This window comes from Maniola jurtina, chromosome 24, assembly GCF_905333055.1.
Source record: "Maniola jurtina chromosome 24, ilManJurt1.1, whole genome shotgun sequence".
Lineage (NCBI taxonomy): Eukaryota > Metazoa > Arthropoda > Insecta > Lepidoptera > Nymphalidae > Maniola > Maniola jurtina.
Genome location: NC_060052.1, coordinates 8,767,509 through 8,788,786, shown reverse-complemented (window position 1 = coordinate 8,788,786; position 21,278 = coordinate 8,767,509). Strand labels below are relative to the sequence as shown.

Genomic DNA, 21,278 nt, shown 5'->3' with positions numbered 1-21,278 from the left:
TTGGCTAGAGCCTACCGACAAGTGTAAATCAAAAATTTATAACACCCCCGACAAGTGAAGGTTACAGTAATAACTAAAAAGGAGCTGATAACTTTCAAACGGCTGAACCGATTTTCTTGGATTATGGCTAAGAACACTCTCGATCAAGCCACCCTTAAAACAAAAAAAAAAACAAAATTAAAATCGGCTCATTAGTTTAGGAGCTACGATGCTACAGACAGATACACAGATACCCAGATACACAGACACACAGATACACACGTCAAACTTATAACACCCCTCTTTTTGGATCGGGGGTTAAAAACCCAGTCAATTGCGAGTCGGATTCGCACGCGAAGGGTTCCTTACCATTGTACAAGGTATATTTACCTGACACTACCTATTTTTAATTTGTATGGTGGTCATTTTGAAATTGGCCATCATGGTGTTTTATTATTTTTATTGTTATAGCGGCAAAAGAAATCCACACGGTGAAAATTTCAACTCTCTATCCTAACCTCTACAGTTCATGAAATTCAGCGCGCTGACGGACAGACGGACGGACGGACGGCTGAAATTATACGCAAGTTTCAGTTTCTAATATGTAGCGGTTTTTGACATATACTGTAATTACGTTCAGTAATTCAGAAGTTATAAGGCTGTGTCAGACGGACGAACGGACGGACAAGTGAAATTCCACTCGAGTAGAGTCAGAGACCTCGCTTCGCTCGGTCAATAAATTAGCTACACCAAAATTGTATACAATGGTGCAATAACAATACATTATTTCTGCCAAACTCAGATATTATGTTATGTACTTTATTTCTTTAGAATTTTTGGTCATGCGCGACATTTAAACATCCTTTTGATTTTTTCTTGATATCCTCCACACTATAAAGTTTCCGAAAAAGTTTTTTAAATTTGAATAAATATTACTGGGACATATTTATTTGAAAAGTGCTCAAAAAAGTACGACGACCTTTCTCAACAACACAGGAATACAAAAACAGATAAAAGTAAGATTAGTCACAGCTTACAAAATAGATATAACAAGAGGTCGATAGCAAAATATATCAAGCACTAGATAGTTCGCGACTTCGTCAGCGTGGGGTTTTAATTTGGGAAAAATTCTGTGGAAACTCTTTCATTTTCTGGGATAAAAACTAGTGTCCATCTCCGAGATGCAAGCTATCCCTGTACCAAATTCCATCAAAATCGGTTAAGCGGATGGGCCGTGAAAGTTACCTAACAGACTGACACGCTTTTCAGTTTTAATAGTGTGTTTTTCGAAAATTCATAATGACCGCCATGAAAATTTGAAAAAAAAAACCTTATTTATTGCATGACTAGCTGATACCCTCGACTTCGTTCGCGTGGATGTAGGTTTGTTAAAATGCCCGTGGGAACTCTTTGATTTTCCGGGATAAAAAGTAGCCTATGTGCTAATCCAGGGTATAATCTATCTCCATTCTATATTTCAGCTCAATCCGTCCAGTAGTTTTTGCGTGAAGGAGTAACAAACATACACACACACACACACACATACAAACTTTCTCCTTTATAATATTAGTGTGATGTGATGGTACGGAACCCTTCTTGTGCGAGTCCGACTCGCACTCGGCGGATTTATTGCATTATAAAATAGTGTCACAACACGTTTTTGGGCAACAGCCGTGGGCGACATTACAATACAATGCAAAACAACAATGCACCCAACTGGGCAATGAGTTTATGAGCTGCGAGCGTGAATAAACGTCGTGTTTATGATCCTTGACCGCAGACCGCAGGGGAAAAACGGCCGTGTGATAGACACTCATTTTCTATAGGTACCTACATCGATTTAGAATTACCTATTTACCATAAAGACCTTACATTGTACTAAGACCTTACTTTGTACATAAACAATAATGTACTTGGTTTTAAGCATTACTTTATAATCATGGCCAGGTTGAAATGAATAGACACAGGTAATTATAAGCTAAGGGCTTATGAGTTATGCCCGCGAATGCGACGAGATGGGCTACTTCAAACTTCTTTAATTTTCAACAAGTGTAAATTAAAAATCTATAACACCCCCGACAAGTGAAGGTTACAGTAACTAGAAAAGAGCTGATAACTTTCAAACGGCTGAACCTATTTTCTTGTATTATACCTAAGAACACTCGATCAAGCCACCTTTCAAACAAAAAAAAAACTAAATTAAAATCGGTTCATTAGTTTAGGAGTCATTTAGTCATTTAGGAGTCAATCATGTAGTAAACCACTTTATATTGTAAATATTATTGTAAATTTCTATTAAGCCTTCATTTTAAAAATTCTGTGTATATCTTGTGTAATGTATATTTTATTTAGGTATAGTATTGCTGTGTACACCTATTAGGGGTTGTCACTTAGATTAGGATCTTTTGTTTTTTTGTTTGGACCATTTTTAGTAACAACCTGTTTTGTGTACCTTTTCAATAAATAAATAAATAAATTTATTTCATTAGTCACGTCAAACTTTAGGAGTCATTTAGTTTATTTAGTCAAGTCAAACTTAAAACTTTTAAAACTTATAACACCCCTATTTTTGGGTTGGGGGTTAAAAATTCTTTCTTAGCGCATTGGATGATCTACGTGCATGTCTTTCAGCCCGATCCGACATTAGCTTGAGCTGCGTGTTGGATAGATCATTCAGTCAGGTGCTCGATTGGTTGAATGACAGCTACAATGTCACAATCGCAATCACCTCTGATTGGTTGACGCTCGCTCACTATTGGCTACAATGCATTGTTGCAACAAGAATACCATAAATTCAGCCAATCACAACAATTGCGATCGTAATTATGATTGATGCAGGTTTTCGGGAATCGACGTGCAACTTTTCCTTTTGATTTCAGTATCATGACATTTTACACAACATATTAAATTCTTACTTTATTCAAAAAGAAATTCAAGAAAAACGTTCGTCACTTTGCAATTAGGCATTGTAAGGTCTACATCTGCGAAACGTGCGTCGACTGGTTTTGGAATTTGTGTGGTGCTGCGTGGTGTAGTGGTGGTGTGTATGCCTTGCTTGGTGGCTGGCTTTTCCTGCATGTTTATCAGTGGCAGGGCGGGCAGTGCATGTTGCATGCTGCATGGAGTATTTATTCGTCCAAGGCTGCATGTTGCACCATACACATTTCTTTGATTTGGCGGATTATAGCAAATTAAGCTTTTGGTTCCTTGTGAAAAGAATTTGACGATTTTTTGAGGCAATAACTAAAACAGCTATCCTGTAATGTGCCTCTGCTTTGCTGTGACATAAAAGGGGCAAAAAACTAAGCAATAATAATAAGTAACGCTTGACCGAGTAGAAAACCTTCAAAGTAGCATTGCCTCGATGCAGCGCGCATAACAATCTCATTATTACGACCTTACGACCTCTTTAAGTACGTTAACACGTATCTAGTACCTATTCTAGTACCTATCTATCTGCCAAGTCCAAGGTAGACCGTACTCAGAGGATTTCTTATTCTTAAATCTTAGGCTTCCCACACAGCGTTTTACATCCGCGCGGTTTATTTTCCGCGTACGGAATTTTACCTAGCACGCACTGCGAATGCGGTGAGCGCCATACACAGAGCACCCCCTAATGGTTGGTGATCACTGGCGTATGTGATTCAAGCACCCGTTTAGTTTACCTTGTATGAAGGTTCTGTTGGAAAGTCTATATACGGCTTTATATCCATGGACAATACATGTTAATGTTATCACTGAAAGTTCTCTATGCTTTCTTGCTCTCTTTGGTTTCGCCCTCCAATCATGTCGGGCGCTCTCTGTATCTTTTTAATTAATATAATATAATTTGAGACTGGTCAATAAAAGTGTTTATTTCGAATAACCCGTGCATCCATCACAAGCTCAATTCCACGCTCTGCTCATCAAATCAACAGGTTCTGGGGTGTTCTGTGGCGCCATACAACTCCATACTGCGCAAATTCAAATTCAAATTATTTTTATTCAATTAGACTTTTACAAGTTCTTTTGAATCGTCAAAAGCATCTACCACTGTTTCGGAATGCCTTTCCTACCGAGAAGAACCAGCAAGAAACTCGGCGGTTGCTCTTTCCAAAGATTTGATATACAATATTATGCCATGTATAAAAGCAATTGAATTCCTGCACATTGTTGGAGCGAATTGCAGGTCAAATCCACGCTTTTTTATCATTTACATAATCTTCGATAGTATAATACGCTTTTCTCAGGAGCATATTTTTAATAGATTTTTTGAACCTGTGTAAAGGCAAATCCAAAATTGGCTGAGGAATTTTGTTATAAAAGATTATACCCATTCCCTCACAAAATACTTAACTGACGCAACACCGTAGGTACCACGAGGTATCAAATGACAGATTTTTTTCACGCGCGTATTTTGTATCGCAATACCCCATAATATGATTGCAGTACTAATAATGCGTGCTCAAATCGACATGTAGGTAAAGGTTGTAAAGAAGTTACGCTCTGAAACCAGATTACACGGAATTAAATGTCAGGATCAAAAGTGACTCATAGCTTGATGTTGTGAGCAGGAAAATGTATCAAGGGTAACGGGTATTTACTATCTAACCGATATATTATTATTACTACCTAGCTGATGCCCGCGATTTCGTTCGCGTGGATGTAGGTTTTTTAAAATTCCCGTGGGAACTCTTTGATTTTCCGGGATAAAAAGTAGCCTATGTGCTAATCCAGGGTATAATCTATCTCCATTCTAAATTTCAGCCCAATCCGTCCAGTAGTTTTTGCGTGAAGGAGTAACAAACATACACACACACACATACAATCTTTCTCCTTTATAATATTACTAGCTGATACCCGCAACTTCGTTCGCGTGTTTTTTGAAATCCCGTGGGAACTCTTTGGTTTTCCGGGATAAAAAGTAGCCTATGTGCTAATCCAGGATATTATCTATCTCCATTCCGAATTTCAGCCAAATCCGTCCAGTAGTTTTTGCGTGAAGGAGTAACAAACATACACACAAACACACACACACACACACATACAAACTTTCGCCTTTATAATATTAGTGTGATATAGTGTGATGGTCTATTAATACGCGATGAGTTAAATACACGTCACAACCTTTAACGGTCAATCTAGTGCGCGACAGGTCCAGATGACAATCAGGATATGAGGCGGGGGGGACCCTTCGCAGACCCACACGTCACCCGTGCTATTCCGCACTGTGTTAGCGCGGAGGCTGTGGACGGTAGTGTGTGGAGGCTGGGGAGGGACGTCCCCACCCCAATTGCCATCACAACCAGTCGCGTACTATGTACTTATTCCATCTGAATGTTACAGCAATGTCGTTATTTGTCAAAAATGCAGAACTAACAAAAAAAAGCTGATGGTTGCTAAGTAATTTATCAACAGTTTACGAATGGATTGATTTTATTTATTACTAGCTGATGCCCGCAGCTTCGCCCGCGTAGATTTAGGTTTTTAATAAGCCTGTGACTAGAAAAGTCCAGGTATATCAACAACACCGAAGAAGCTGAAATTGTGTTGGTTGATGTGACTTCATTTGGCGGTAGGTACTCAAGCTCAGCTGTACAGCTGCCATATACAGAACGATATCAACAATATCGAAGGAGTTTTTAAAGTTGATGCCATCATACACCCAGACTAGAATCACACTAATATTATAGTAAAGGCGAATGTGTGTGTGTGTGTGTGTGTGTGTGTGTGTGTGTGTGTGTGTGTGTGTGTGTGTGTGTTTGTTTCTCCTTCACGCAAAAACTACGGACGGATTGGGCTGAAATTTAGAACGGAGATAGATTATACTCTGGATTAGCACATAGGCTACTTTTTATCCCGGAAAATTAAAGAGTTCCCACGGGATTTTTAAAAAACTACATCCACGCGAACGAAGTCGCGGGCATCAGCTAGTATCCACATACCAGGATATCAACAACACCGAAGAAGCTGAAGTTGGTGTGTGGGTCGATGTCGTAGTGAGTTGTTGAGCGACGTGTGCAGGTATGACGTCACCCAGCATAACTCAGCTGTATAAGTGCCTATACCCCCGGCCTAGAAGTTCCACATACCAGGATATCAACAACACCGAAGAAGCTGAAGTTGGTGTGTGGGTCGATGTCGTAGTGAGTTGTTGAGCGACGTGTGCAGGTATGACGTCACCCAGCATAACTCAGCTGTATAAGTGCCTATACCCCCGGCCTAGAAGTTCCACATACCAGGATATCAACAACACCGAAGAAGCTGAAGTTGGTGTGTGGGTCGATGTCGTAGATGAGGCGCACGTCGTAGTGTGCAGGCGTGACGTCACCGGGCAGCAGGTAGCCAGCACAGCTCAGCTGGAGGACTGCCAGCAGCCATACACACGTTGCCCACCCCATTGCTCAGCTGCAACAAGGACAAGTGAAAATTAAAAATTTATAACACCCCCGACAAGTGAAGGTTACAGTAACCAGAAAAGAGCTGATAACTTTCAAACAGCTGAACCGATTTTTTGGATTATAGCTGAGAACACTTTCGAGCAAGCCACTTTTCAATCAAAAATAACTAATTTTTTTTTTTATTCACTATAGGTAAGCGCTTGACCACAATCACACCTGATGGAAAGTGATGATGTGGTCTAAGATGGGACGCGTTTACCTAGAAGGTGCCTATTCACTCTTGTTTTAAAGATACCCGGATTGTAATTGGTAGGAAACACAGATCGCGGGAGAGTATTCCAAACCTTAGCCATGCGTATGAGGAATGAAGACCCAAAACGTTTCGTGCGTGTAGATGGAATTTCGACGACATAATTAAATTCGGTCGAATTAAAATCGGTTCATTCGTTTAGGCGCCACGATGCCACAGACAGATACACAGATACACACGTCAAACTTATAACACCTCTCTTTTTGGGTCGGGGGTTAAAAAAGTGCGTTATATCAATTCTGATGATTGTCAATAGCAATGTTATTGTAGCGAGGCAGGAAGACTGTCTAAGATACATATGAGCCACGATAGATCAACGGTTGAGGAGCGGACTGAGTTCCGAAAGGTCGGCGGTTCAAACCCCACCCGTTGCACTATTGTCGTACCCACTCCTGGCACAGGGTTTGTCACCACCTACCACCAAGTGAGATTGCAGTCAAGGGCTAACTTGTATCTGAATTTAAAAAAAACCTCACATGGACGTACGCGGGTACGCGGACTAAATTATCGAGTAAATACTTACAATACCTAAGTTTAATAAGGTGATAAGATAACTCGAAGTTAGCCATAATACTTAATAGTTTTCAGGAAAACTCACACTGATAGGATAGTTATGCGATAAGTACCTAGGTACTACCTACTTACCTGAATACCTTACGATGTATTTATTATTACTAGAGGATGCCCGCGACTTCGTCCGCGTGGATGTAAGTTTTTAAGGATCCTGTAGGAACTGTTTAATTTTCCGGGATAAAAAGTTATCTGTGTCAATTACAGGGACACAAGCTACCTCGGTATCCATACAAATTGGATAAGCGGATAGATCTTTAGGAATCCCGTGGGAACTCATTGATTTTCCAGGATAAAAAGTAGTCTTTGTCCATCCCCGGGATATAAGCTAAGTCTGCACCAAATTTCGTCAAAATCAGTTAAACTGTTCGGCCGTGAAAAGGTAGCAGACAGACAGACAGACACACTTTCGCATTTACAGTATGGATATTCTAAAGTAAACTTGTGGTTAACAGAAGTAGGTAGGTAATATTAATATTATTGTAATCAAAAAAGGATATTAATAAAAAACTGATTGTTTTGGGGATCTTGATCGAAGCGGAATAACTTGGAAGGGGTGTGGCAGCTTAAGTCTTAAGAGCCCGCTTATCGAAGTGAGAACGTTGGCGGGTGGAACCTAAAATAGTGATGTTTACACAGATGACGGAGAGTGTCACTCTCTAACCGCACCTCATCCTGAGAGAGACCGGGGTGAATGAATTTTACATTTACACCTATACAAACCCGTAATCGGTTACTATGCGGTGGCATATTTGCCAGTAAGGTGGTAAATAGCCACAGCCGAAGCCTCCCAGACGATCCAGAAATCCCTACGATGCTTGTTATATCTACGTTATTAAGTAATCCGTGCTAGGTGGGGGATCTGTGGCTAGGTATCATGGTTTATCCTTGAAAGGTTATGGAGGTTAAATGGCAATGACCGTGAAAAATTAATAGGCATGCCCACCTATGAGAGTTTTTACATTCACTCTGGTTTTTAAGGTTCTGTACAGTGATCACAAAACGAGACAAGACACTGTTAAAAACAACATTTGTTAAGTCGTGGATGAAAATCTAAATGACAAGGTTGCATTTTTGCAAATTTATTTAGATTTAGAATGCAACCTTGTCATTTAACAAGGTTGCATTTTTGCATTGCTTTGAAATTTCTACGTTTCCGGTATCCCCCGTAGGTTTTTCGCGAACTAGGTATACCGACATGGTAGAAAAACCAGCCAAGTGCGAGTCAGACTTGCGCACTGAGGGTTCCGTACTCGGGTGTTTTTCCAACATTTTTCACGATAAATCAAAAACTATTATACATAAAAATATATAAAAATCTGTTTTAGAATGTACAGGTAAAGCCCTTTCATATGATACCCCATTTAGTATAGTTATCTTACTTTGAAAATTGAAACATGTTTTAATTTTTTTTTAATGATGTAACTACAAAATCGCGGTTTTCAGATTTATTCCTGTACTTGTGCAATAAGCCAAATTTCATGATTCTAGGTTAACGGGAAGTACCCTATAGGTTTCTTGACAGACACGACGGACAGACAGACAGACAGACAGACAGATAGACAACGAAGATCCTATAAGGGTTCCGTTTTTCCTTTTGAGGTACGGAACCCTAAAAATCACGGGAACGAAGTCGCCCAACCTTATAGCAAAACACGAAAAAAATAATTTACTAAATCACATAAAGATGGCGCTGTTGTTCAGAGTTGCAAATAACAATGTTAAAATATTTTGTACGATGGTACGGAACCCTACGGAACCCTTCGTGTGCAAGTCCAACTCGCACTTGACCGGTTTTTTGGAGTTAAATGTGCGTTTTAAACAATTTAATATTACTAGTTTTAACGGTGAAGGAAAATATCTTGAGGAAACCGGCATACATGAGAGTTCTATAGTCTACTAGAGGATGCCCGCGGCTTCGCCCGCGTGGATATCGGTTTTTAAATCCCGTAGGAACTCTTTGATTTTCCGGGATAAAAAGTAGCCTATGTCCTTCCCCGGGATGTATCCCAAGTCTGTACCAAACATTAAAATCGGTTCAGCGGTTGGACCGTGAAAACGTAGCAGACAGACAGACAGACAGATAGACAGACAGGCAGATAGACAAACAAACACACTTTCGCATTTATAATATTATAGTATAGTATGGATTAGTGTGAAGTATAATAGTATGACGGCCAGCACGCCACTAGTATGAAGTATGCCAATCCACACTTGGCCAGCGTGGTGTATCTACTTCAGCCTAAGCCCTTCTTATTCTGAAAGGAGACTCGTTCTCAGTAGTGGGCCGGCGCGACGATGGATTGAGATCATGGTTGAGACTTGAGATCATGAATTAAGTAAAGAATAATAATTATATAATATTTACCTGACCCTTCACTTCGAGGTGTGTTCAAAAACTAATTTTCTCTTTGAGAAGCAAAAATAAACCTTTACTTCTCTGACTTGTAAGTAAATGGCGATCCGAAATGCGTCACACACATTTTATTTACATGTTAAACTGTTGTTGTTAAGGCTGTTATACACAACGGGTTATGTAATAAGTAGGTACCTATATCTATTCAGTGAGTTGGACTTTATAAACACGAAGACATGGACGACCATTGACCATCACACTAATCACACTTCACACTAATCACACTATCACACTAATCACATCACACTAATTTAATAAAGGCGAAAGTTTGTGAATTTTGTGAAATGGGGCGACGCCGGCTCTAATGATTATAGATTAGAATGCGGCGTGCGTCAAGGAGGATTGACCTCTCCGGACCTCTTCAGCATTTATGTTAATGATCTGATTGAGGGACTTAGAAATACTAGAGTAGGTTGCCACATAGGTACAACGTGCATTAACAATATCAGCTATGCTGACGATATGGTACTTCTAAGTCCCTCAATCAGGGGTCTTAGACGACTACTCAACATCTGTGAACAATATGCTAGAGATCACGGCCTTAAATATAATGTTAAAAAGACGCAGATGATGGTTTTCCGTGCAGGCAAGGGCCCGGAGAGGATCCCGTTGGTTTTCTGAGATGGAGTTCCTGTAGAAAGGGTGGCGCAATTCAGGTATCTGGGGCATATTTTAACTGAGGATCTACGTGATAACCAAGACATGGAACGAGAAAGAAGGGCTTTGTCTGTTCGGTGCAACATGCTCGCACGCAGATTTGCGCGGTGTAGTTCTGAGGCGAAGCTGACACTGTTTAGAGCATATTGTCAATGCTTTTACACGTGTCAGCTTTGGGTCAACTGCACCGCAAGTGCACGTAGCAGCATCAGAGTGCAGTATAATAACGCATACCGTATTCTGATGAAACTGCCTAAATACTGCAGCGCGTCGGGCATGTTTGCTGACGCCAAAGTGCCCGATTATTTCGCGATTATTAGATCTCGGGTTGCGGCTTTCTGGTTCCGCATCCGCAATTCTCAGAACGAGATCCTCAGGGTATGCTCTGAGTGTCCTGAAAATCGCATACCGAAGTACTGGCTTGCCGTACATCGTGGCAACAACCGTAAATAATTTTTATTTTACTCTTGTATTCTATTCTATTTTATTTTATTTTATTTTATATTTAAGAAATGGGTGTAAAAAAAAAAAAAATTGCCTGAAAATAAACTATTATTATTATTTGTGTGTGTGTATGTTTGTTACTCCTTCACGCAAAAAGTACTGGACGGATTGGGCTGAAATTTAGAATGGAGATAGATAATATCCTGGATTAGCACATAAGGTACTTTTTACCCCGGAAAATCAAAGAGTTCCCACGGGATTTCGAAAAACCTAAATCCACGCGGGCGAAGTCGCGCGCATCGGCTGGTCATTAATAATACAATCTCAATTGTTTTGATTGGCTGAATTTATGATACTCTTGCTGCGACAAGCATTTCAGCCAATAGCGAGGGAGTGGCCAGTCAAAGGTGCACTGTAGCTTTTAAACTACGGGGATTGGTCCTTAAGGGTGTCAATAATGGTGAACGACGTGTATACAGGCCTTAACAATTAAAATGTTAAATACATTCCAGATCCAGTATAACGATTTTAGAAATTTGCATCCAGATATTTATTAATATCAAGTAAAGTGGGCGCCCGCATGTGGACTCCATTTATTACGTACTAGAGGATGCCCGCGACTTCGTCCGCGTGGATTTAGGTTTTTAAAGATCCCGTGGGAACTGTTTGATTTTCCGGGATAAAAATTTGTCTATATCAATTACAGGGACGCAAGCTACCTCGGTACCAAACATACAAATCGCTTAAGCGGATGGGTTTTTGGGAATCCCGTGGGAACTCTTTGATTTTCCGGGATAAAAAGTAGCCTATGTCCGTCGCGTAGGTACTATTAGTAAGCGAACAAGGTAAGTTTCTATAAGTACTTAAACTTAGTTAATTATTTATTTTACGTAAGTAGTAAGTAGTCATATAAGTAGGTAGGTAGTTATTATAAGGAAAAAAATAGTTGTGAGATCATATTGTTGTTGTTCGACAAACATTTTTTTCTTTTCTTGTTATTCATAGCAGGAAAATCTATTTAGGTTTTAAGAATTAACATTTTTTATTGCTTACGCCACGAATATTGAAACAAAAATATTGTGCCGGTTTGGCAGTGGCCACTACTATTGTTGTGGACTACTGGGCGCATTATTGAATACCTATACATATATAGCTTAGTATCTTATATTATATCCTACCTTACCCATATACCTACTAAGACATGTTTAGGTGCCTACTTGAAAGTATTGAAAAACTATTAACAACTAGGAGACTAACTTAAAATTTAAAAAAACCCCGACACAAAAACCTTTATAAGAAAACAAGAAAAGAGCTGATAACTTTCAAACGGCTGAACCGATTTTCTTGGATTATAGCTAAGAACATCAAGCCACCTTTCAAATAAAAAAATCAGTCCATCAGTCCAGTTTAGGAGCTACGATGCCACAGATAGATACACAGATACACACGTCAAACTTATAACACCCCTCTTTTTAGGTCGGGGGTTAAAAAGAGCCTGCGATCCCTGTGAACTGATCCAAACTTCATAATATAGTAAAGCTTGTGCCAGGAGTGGGCACGACAATAGTGCAACGGGTAGGGTTGCACTATTGTCGTGCCCACCGCCGACCGCCGACCATTCGGAATTCAGTCCGCTCCTATAACCGTTGAGTTATCGAGGCTTTATTGTAATCGTAATTTGCAAGATGATATAGAGGTGAAAATTAATTAAGTAAACTTAAAACTAAAGCTACGAGGGTTCCAAACGCGCCCAAATCTGAGAAGAACCCTCAACAAGCTTTTATAAAATAACTATGAAAGTAACAAAGATCTGGGACTCACTGCCATCACGGGCCCTTAGTCCATACCTACCTGGACAAAAAACTAGTGCACCATACCAAAAAACACTAACTTTCACTGTTAAAAATCAATTTAAAGTTCAAAACCATTTTGTGTTTTGTACACAATCGTTTGGCAAATCTAGTTGGCAACCGTTTGGCAACTTTGACAATGCGACTGATTTCATTAATTTCATTCAGTTCGATTAATTACGTAATCAAAACAATTCTATTAATTGAACTGGCTTATGCCCGCGACTTCGTCCGAGTGGACTAAAACCAACAACACTAAAGTGGTAAATAGCTTAACTGTGCTAAGTTTAGCGGAAGTATTTGTCATAAATCTCGTGGGATTTCTAGGGTTCCGTACCTCAAAAGGAAAAACGGAACCCTTATAGGATCACTTTGTTGTCTGTCTGTCTGCCCGTCCGTCCGTCCATCCGTCCGTCGTGTCTGTCTTACCTATAGGGTAAATATACTATAGGATAGGGTATATATCGACGGCTTAGAGTGAAAACCTCGTAAGTGTAAAAGAAGTAACTTTTCAGGAGGAAGAAAAAACTGCGTGCTGTAAAATTAGAAGCGAGTATTTACGAGTTTCTCATTTAATGTCATAGATGGCGTTAGGAGTATCGAATGAACAAATTAGTCAGATCAGGATGTGCGTTGCGAGGTTTTCTTCCTAGAAACGCAATAAAATAAAGAGCAAAAATGCATTCCCGAGTCCCGACGTTTTCACTCTAAGACGACGATATACAGGGTAACCTATAGGGTAAAATGTAGTCATGAACAAATAGTATTTTAAATTTTCAAAGTAAGATAACTATAAAACCAAGTGAGGTACAAAATATGAAATGGCTTTACCTGTACATTCTAAAACAGATTTTTATGCAGAATAATCTTTGATTTATCGTGCAAAATGTCGGTAAATATACCCGAGTACGGAACCCACTTTGCGCGAGTCTGACTCGCACTTGGCCAGTTTTTTAATGCCATTAGAACTTTTTGATACTCCGAGATAAAAGTAGCCTACGTACCTACTATGTCTGACTCCGATGTAAGTTTTCTACCTTTCGTCAAAGTCGGTTTAACTGACGGGCCGTGAACAGGACAAACACTTTCGCATTTATAATATTAGTACGGACAGTAGGTATGAATATAGCGTAGTATTCGTGGGTGTTTTACTTTCTCCCATGATGCAATACCAACCTACTTCCGCGCAGACAAAGCTGTTATAAAATCGAAACCACTTTGTTAATAAATTGATTAAAATGTTTTCTAAGCGCTATAGAAGCGACCTTTCTGTTTCTAGTGCATTGATGAAAAGTGTAAATTAAAAATTTATAACACCCCCGACAAGTGAAGGTTACAGTAACTAGAAAAAAGCTGATAACTTTCAAACGGCTGAACCGATTTTCTTGGATTATAGCTAAGGACACTCTCGATTAAGCCACCTTCCGAACAAAAAAAACTAAATTAAAATCGGTTCATTAGTTTGAAGCTACGATGCCACAGACAGATACACAGAAAGTTAAGGCGAAAGTTTGTGCGATGTGTGTGTGTGTATGTTTGTTACTCCTTCACGCAAAAACTGCTGGACGGATTGGGCTGAAATTTAGAATGGAGATAGATTATACCCTGGATTAGCACATAAGCTACTTTTTATCCCGGAAAATCAAAGAGTTCCCACGGGATTTTTAAAAAACTACATCCACGCGAACGAATTCGCGGGCATCAGCTGCTAGTCCTGTTTAACTAAGTACCTCGGTACTTAGTTTAGAATAAATGAAAAAGTCTAAATCTAGGTAACGGACACATAATAAAAAGTAAGAAAAAGAGGTCATGGTAGTAGTCGCGTCCAAGAATACCTAATCAATAGGCAGTAGGTATAGCGTTAGGTATTCAAATATGTAGAACCTGCAGATAATCGACCGTTGGCGATCGATATGACACGTGTATGTTATTGAATATTAATTATTAAATAGGCACGCACGCACGCACTGTAGAATAACCTAGGTGCGTAACTATCAGTGGCGTGCCAAGGGTTTAAAGCCAGGGTAAGCATTAAGATATGAACTTATTTTCTGACAGGTTATGATCACACTAATCACACTAATATTATAAAGGCGAAAGTTTGTATGTGTGTGTGTATGTTTGTTACTTCTTCACGCAAAAACCACTGGACGGATTTGATTGAAATTAAGAATGAAGATAGATAATATCTTGGATTAGCACATAGGCTACTTTTTATCCCGGAAAATCAAAGAGTTCCCACGGGATTTCAAAAACCTAAATCCACGCGGACGAAGTCGCGGGTGTCAGATAGTGGAAAATAAGTGTCGAGTTATTACAACTAGGGTAGGCAGTACTTTTATACCTCTATGAGCTGCACGACACTACTAACTACTAGAATATGACGCGCGTCTTCGTCTGCATGGATTTAGCCTTTTTAACCGACTTCAAAAAACGAGGAGGTTCCCAATTCGTCGAAATCTTTTTTTTTCTTTTTTTTTAACCCCCGACCCAAAAAAGAGGAGTGTTATAAGTTTGACGTGTCTGTCTGTGTATCTGTCTGTGGCATCGTAGCTCCTAAACTAATGAACCGATTTTAATTTAGTTTTTTTTTTGTTTGAAAGGTGGCTTGATCGAGTGTCCTTAGCTATAATCCAAGAAAATCAGTTCAGCCGCTGAAAGTTATCAGCTCTTTTCTATTTATTACTGTAACCTTCACTTGTCGGGGGTTTTATAAATTTTTAATTTACACTTGTTTTTTATGTATGTTCCCGCGATTACTCAAAGACGCCTGGACCGATTTTGAGTCAATTGCTCGCGATCTGTGTAATAACTTAGCAAACAGTAGAATTTTAACTGGGCATAGCAATTATTATAGTACAGTGGGGCAACTAAAAATTGTGTTTTTGGCCAGTTTTATTTTTCTTTTGAAGTCATATTTTAATGACTGCATCATCACTTACCACAAGGTGAGATTGCAGTCAAGGGCTAACTTGTATCTAAATAAAAAACCGTCCAAGTGCGAGCCCGACGCGCACCGAGGGTTCCGTAGTCGGATATTTTTCCGACATTTGGCACGATAAATCAAAAACTATTATGCATAAAAACAAATAAAAATCTGTTTTAGAATGTACAGGTAAAACACTTTCATATGATACCCCACTTGGTATAGTTATCTTACTTTGAAAGTTGAAAATATTAATTATTTGTTCATGAACACATTTTAATTTTTTTTGTGATGTAACCACAAATTCATGGTTGTCGGACTTTTTTCTTTACTTATGCTATGAGATCTACCTACCTGTCAAATTTCATGATTCTATCTAGGACAACGCGAAGTACTCTACTATAGGTTTTCTTGACAGACACGACAAACGGACAGACAGACAACGAAGTGATCCTATAAGGGTTCCGTTTTCCTTTTGAGGTACGGAACTCTAAAATAAATATCATCTGCGATAACGGTGAAGTAAAACATCGTGAGGAAACCAGCGTGCCTCAGAGTTCTGCATAGTGTTCTCAAAGGTGTGAAAATCTGGACTATGACCAAACCCCTTTTGTTTTTTCAGATACAAGTTAGTTAGCCCTTGACTGCAATCGCACCTGGTGGTAAGTGATGATGCAGTCTAAGATAGAAGCGGGCTAACCTGGAAGGGGCATGGCAGGTGTTATTAAATTCATACCCCTTTGGTTTCTACACGGCATCGTACCGAAACGCTAAATCGCTTGGCGGCACAGCTTTGCTCATTCTTCGAGGAGACCCGTGCTCTGTAGTGGGCCGGCGACGGGTAATGATCGTAAACAATTACGTGAATCCACTTACCTATAAATCAACACGATGTCCAACACGACACGCGCGAACGACACTCCACCACTGACTGTTAATTTAAAAGTAATACCTAAGTTGCCTGAGCATTATGCCTCTCACTGTATAAGTGTACGATACGATCACTTTGTTCCGATAAGATTTCTCAAAAATAAGTCGAGCTTTGATAGTAGTTATGGGTGGTTAAATGGTTCACGACAGGTCGAGCAATCGAATTCCTTCTGGCTCAAAATGTTGAATTCTCATAATATTGAATTTCGGAGTTGCAAAATGTTGAATCCTAATTCAACATTTTGGGAATTGAAATTCAACATTTTGGGATTCAACATTTTGGGAATTGAAATTCAACATTTTGCGAATCCAACATTTAGGGATTCAACATTTTAGGAATTGAAGTTCAACATTTTGCGAATTCAACATTTTGGGAATTGAAATTCAACATTTTGCGAATCTAACATTTTAGGATTCATTTTGCAATTTCGAAAATTCAACATTTTGCGAATTTAACGTTTTAGGACTCACCATTTTGCAAATTCAACATTATAAGAGTTCATCATTTTAGGAGTTCAACATTCTGGGCCTGAAGGCAACGGGAAGTACCATATAGGTTTCTTGACAGACACGACAGACAGATAAACAACAAAGTGATCCTATCAGGGTTCCTTTTTCCTTTTGAGGTATGGAACCCTAAAAATATGGTTTTTCGAATTGAGTAGGTACTTACCTAGTCAATTTGAAAAACCATATTTAACAATTTAGAAACGTCGGTACGATATCGTGTGTTGTAAATAAAATAACGGTTATAAGCCCATAACTAATAGTTTCATTTCACTGGCGCGGAAACGGGTCTACAAGTTAGCTACGTCACAGATTTACAAGGAATTCGAAAGTCCTTTACAGGCATACAGGTTACCCTGTCCTTACTTCTAGTAAGAGTTTTTACAGTTTTGCAAAACGAAACTCGATGTAGAGTTAAGTTTTTCGTTAAATTCCGATATAAGTTAGCCTTTGAGGGTGAACTCGCCTGGTGGTGAGAGATGATGCAGGGTAATTTGAAAGGAATATGGAAGTTCTACATGGCATCGTACCGGAGCGAAATTAGCGTCACGGCTTTGCCGGCAGGGTGGTAACTCGCCACGGCCGAAGCCTCCAATTAAACCAGACCAGAGACAATTTAGAAATTATAAATTTCCATATTGCCACTGCGCCACCATCAACATAATGTAGATGCTTACAGCTTACATAAGACTTTAAATAAAATACAAGTGTAAATTAAAAATTTATAACACCCTCGACAAGTGAAGGTTACATACAGTAACTAGGAAAGAGCTGATAACTTTCAAACGGCTGAACCGATTTTCTTGGATTATAGCTAAGAACACCCGATCAAGCCATCTTTCAAACAAAAAACTAAATTAAAATCGGTTCATTAGTTTTAGAGCTACGATGCAACAGACAGATTCACACATACTTTTTGGGTCGGGGGTCAAAAACACTCAAAGTGCCGGGTTTGATTACCGTTAACATGATAACTGATTTTCCCCCTTTCCCCTCCAAATAAGAGTACAGCTTGTGCTAGGAGTAGGTACGACAAAGTGGAATGGGTGAGGTTTGAACCATAGATATGTATTGAACCGCCGACCGTTTGGATTTCAGTCCGCTCCTTTAACCGTTAAAAAAACTAAATTAAAATCGGTTCATTAGTTTAGGAACTACGATGCCACAGACAGATACACACGTCACTTAAATAAATTAAAAATAACACCCCTCTTTTTGGGTCGGGGTTAAAAATACCTAGAGCATACCTTAGTACCCAAACGAACTATAGTATGCGACAGGCAGGACGACCGCACATGCGGATGCATGTCACCCGCAGCGGGTTGGCGTGCGGATGTGTGGGGCGTCTCCAAAGAGTATGTAATCATTACGTTAGGCGTCTCCACCCCGGTTGCCATCTCAACCAGTCGCGCACTATAAGTACCTAAGTCTTAGATGAAAAATATCTGTAAAAATTATTCTGACAGACACGAGAATACTCGGTCGTTATAAAATATTGGACATGAGTTCTTTGTAACCAATGGGCCAAAAACGTCTGGATTGAAAAAAAACCATAAGTTTTTTTAATCTTTTTTTACAGGCATATTTCTGTATGTCAGCCTTATAAGTATTCTGTGTGCATGGTGTACACCGTTTTGTTCGGCAGCTCCTCAACGGTGGACCTTAAGTATAAGATTTTATGTGATAAAATGAAAGACATAATTTAATACTTCTATACTTTATTGTAAATCGAACATTTTGTAGGTACACGATTTTCAAAACATATTCAAAACATCCATTTGATTTTTTGGGAAAGATTGCACATAGTCGCACATCTATACCGACCTTAATCTATTTTTAATAACAAAACTTAACCTATTCCTATTATTATTAGTAATTTTTGAAAAAGGATCTTCTAGAACCAATTTTTTCTTTCCCATTCCAAGTGTCGACCTCCTAAAAATAAAATTTTGATGTTTTTCTGAGTTTCGGTAACATTTTGTACCACCAACTTTACTTTTACAAATTTTTCGATAGGGTCATAGATGTACGTGTACATTATTCGATATCGAATTTCGTAATCGAATAGGTACTCGTGCTAGGGCTACTTATGAGAAAAAAATGTTCTATGCAGAACCGACTTCAAAAATCATTATTTTTTATGTACTTACGGACATGTTATTAATTGTAAAAATATATAAATGCGAATTGTGTCTGTCTGTTTGTTGACGATTTCATTTTGATATAGGCAAAGCTGTATCATTTTGGACTTGACACAATGGACAACAAGAAAATAACTATTAAAAATAAAAAAATCTGGGGATTGTTAATGTTTTAAGCAAACTAAGGAAAAACGGACGAAATTAATAACATATCCGTAATAATAACTTTACAAGTCACTCTGATGAATCTTACTAATTAAAAAAAAGTCGAAGTTTAAAATCTCGTACATTATACAGAGAGCCAGCGCGTGCCAGACCTTCGCTACTTTATAAAAACTGAAAGTTTCTCTGCGTATTGTCCCCAACACAGGGAGGAACGATCAGCGACTATGAAGTTTGGATCATGGTGGCTTTGGGAGATAACAGGTAATGAAGGTGTACAAAATATTACGTCAAAGTGTCTGGCAATGCATGACGTGATTTCTAATACTATTCTGGAGAAAATATAAAAAAATTTACTTCATACTTTGACGTAAGATTTTTTACACCTTTATTACCTGTTAAATCTCCCAAACTACCATGATCCAAACTTCATAGTCGCTGATCGTTCCTCCCTGTGTTGAGGATAATACGCAGAGAAACTTTCAGCTTTTATAAAATGACGAATGTCTGGCACGCGCCGGCTCCTAGACCATTATCGTACTATACCGGATTATATATTACAATAATGTAATATGTATATCAACTGTCTTTGATTGTATGATACATGCATAAGGTATCTATTCCATAGCCAACGGTCGAGAGTTCTACAATCCGCGTAGACCACGACGGTCGAAGAACGCTAGACCGTCGGCAATGAGCCAGACACCTCATTCCTGGGCCTCATTTACATGAGAGCTTTTTTAACGTCCGTTAAAAAGTATCAAGTATCTGTTCACATGTAAAAAACCGGCCAAGTGCGAGTCAGACTCGCGCACTGAGGGTTCCGTACTCGGGTATTTTTTCCAAGATTTTGCACGATAAATCAAAAACACAAATAAAAATCTGTTTTAGAATGTACAGGTAAAGCCCTTTCATAGGATACCCCACTTGGAATAGTTATCTTACTTTGAAAATTAAAACACATTTAAATTTTTCTTTAAATGATGTAACCACAAATTCGCGGTTTTCAGATTTATTCCTGTACTTGTGCTATAAGACCTACCTACCTGCCAAATTTCATGATTCTAGGTCAACGGGAAGTACCTTTAGTAGTAGGTTTCTTGACAGACAGACAACAAAGTGATCATATAAGGGTTCCGTTTTTCCTTTTGAGGTAAGGAACCCTAAAAAGCGTTAACGTGTGAACATATACTTGGAAATACGTATTTTGTTTGGACGCTTTTTTAACAGACGTTAAAAAATCAACGGAAGGATAGAGATAGAAAAATTAACTTAACACATTTAAAAGGTTGATACAAGTCGTCCTAAATGTAAAATAACACAATATATTACGGACTTCTCCAGAAAACTTAAATAATTTTTGCATTGAACACATTCCAGAAAAAAAAATTGGTAAACGTAAAAAAAATGATATATTCATAAATGCATGACAATAAATGAACGATTTTTTTGATTTTCTCATACTGCGAAAAAACAGTACCGCAAATTAACATAATATTCATATGACCGTGCCATAATTTAACATCCCAGACGTTTTAGAAACGGTTGAACTACATAGTTTAACATCAATGTTAAAATCCATTACAAGGTAAACGTGAACTTTTTCATGATCGTGCGAATATTTTAACATCTCAGAATATGTTTTTTGAATCCATTACATCCAATGTTAAAATCCATTATAAAGTAAACGTGAATTTTTTTCATGAGCGTACGGAAATTTAACATCCAAACGTTTTATAAGCCGACAAATTTCATTATTTATCATCAATGTTAAACGTCATCACAAATGACATAATAATATTATAATACTTAATGTACACAACTGTGATTTTTTTTGACATTCCAGGCATTTCCCATCAAGAGATTTAACAATTTAACGCCAATGTTAAGATTTTAATCAGTATTCCATGGCTGTTACAAAAATTAACATTCCAGATGGAAAGAGCGATATTTGACGTTTACGTTAATCTTAGATTTCATTATCATTAACGTTAACACTTGAATAG

General features: G+C 38.6%; 1 protein-coding gene and 1 long non-coding RNA gene across 5 annotated transcripts in view; one reads left to right on the top strand and one right to left on the bottom strand.

Moving 5' to 3' along the window:
* LOC123877838 (aminopeptidase N-like) overlaps positions 1–16,454 on the bottom strand; it is a 31,524-nt gene extending 15,070 nt beyond the window's left edge. For 2 of the 4 annotated variants that reach the window (XM_045924750.1, XM_045924747.1), the window contains exons 1-2: positions 16,409–16,454; positions 6,198–6,366 (exon numbers count right to left, since the gene is read on the bottom strand). In XM_045924750.1, coding sequence (XP_045780706.1) covers positions 6,198–6,359 — 162 coding nt within the window. In that variant the 5' untranslated portion in view covers positions 6,360–6,366; positions 16,409–16,454. Of the gene's footprint in view, positions 1–6,197; positions 6,367–9,607; positions 9,690–12,607; positions 12,722–16,408 lie in introns of those variants that run through there. The other 2 variants (XM_045924748.1, XM_045924749.1) reach the window with 2 other exon arrangements.
* LOC123877847 lies at positions 8,716–20,730 on the top strand. The gene is made up of 2 exons (XR_006798690.1): positions 8,716–8,752; positions 20,368–20,730. It is a non-coding gene; the product is annotated as an uncharacterized LOC123877847 (long non-coding RNA).
* Positions 20,731–21,278: the final 548 nt, after the last annotated feature.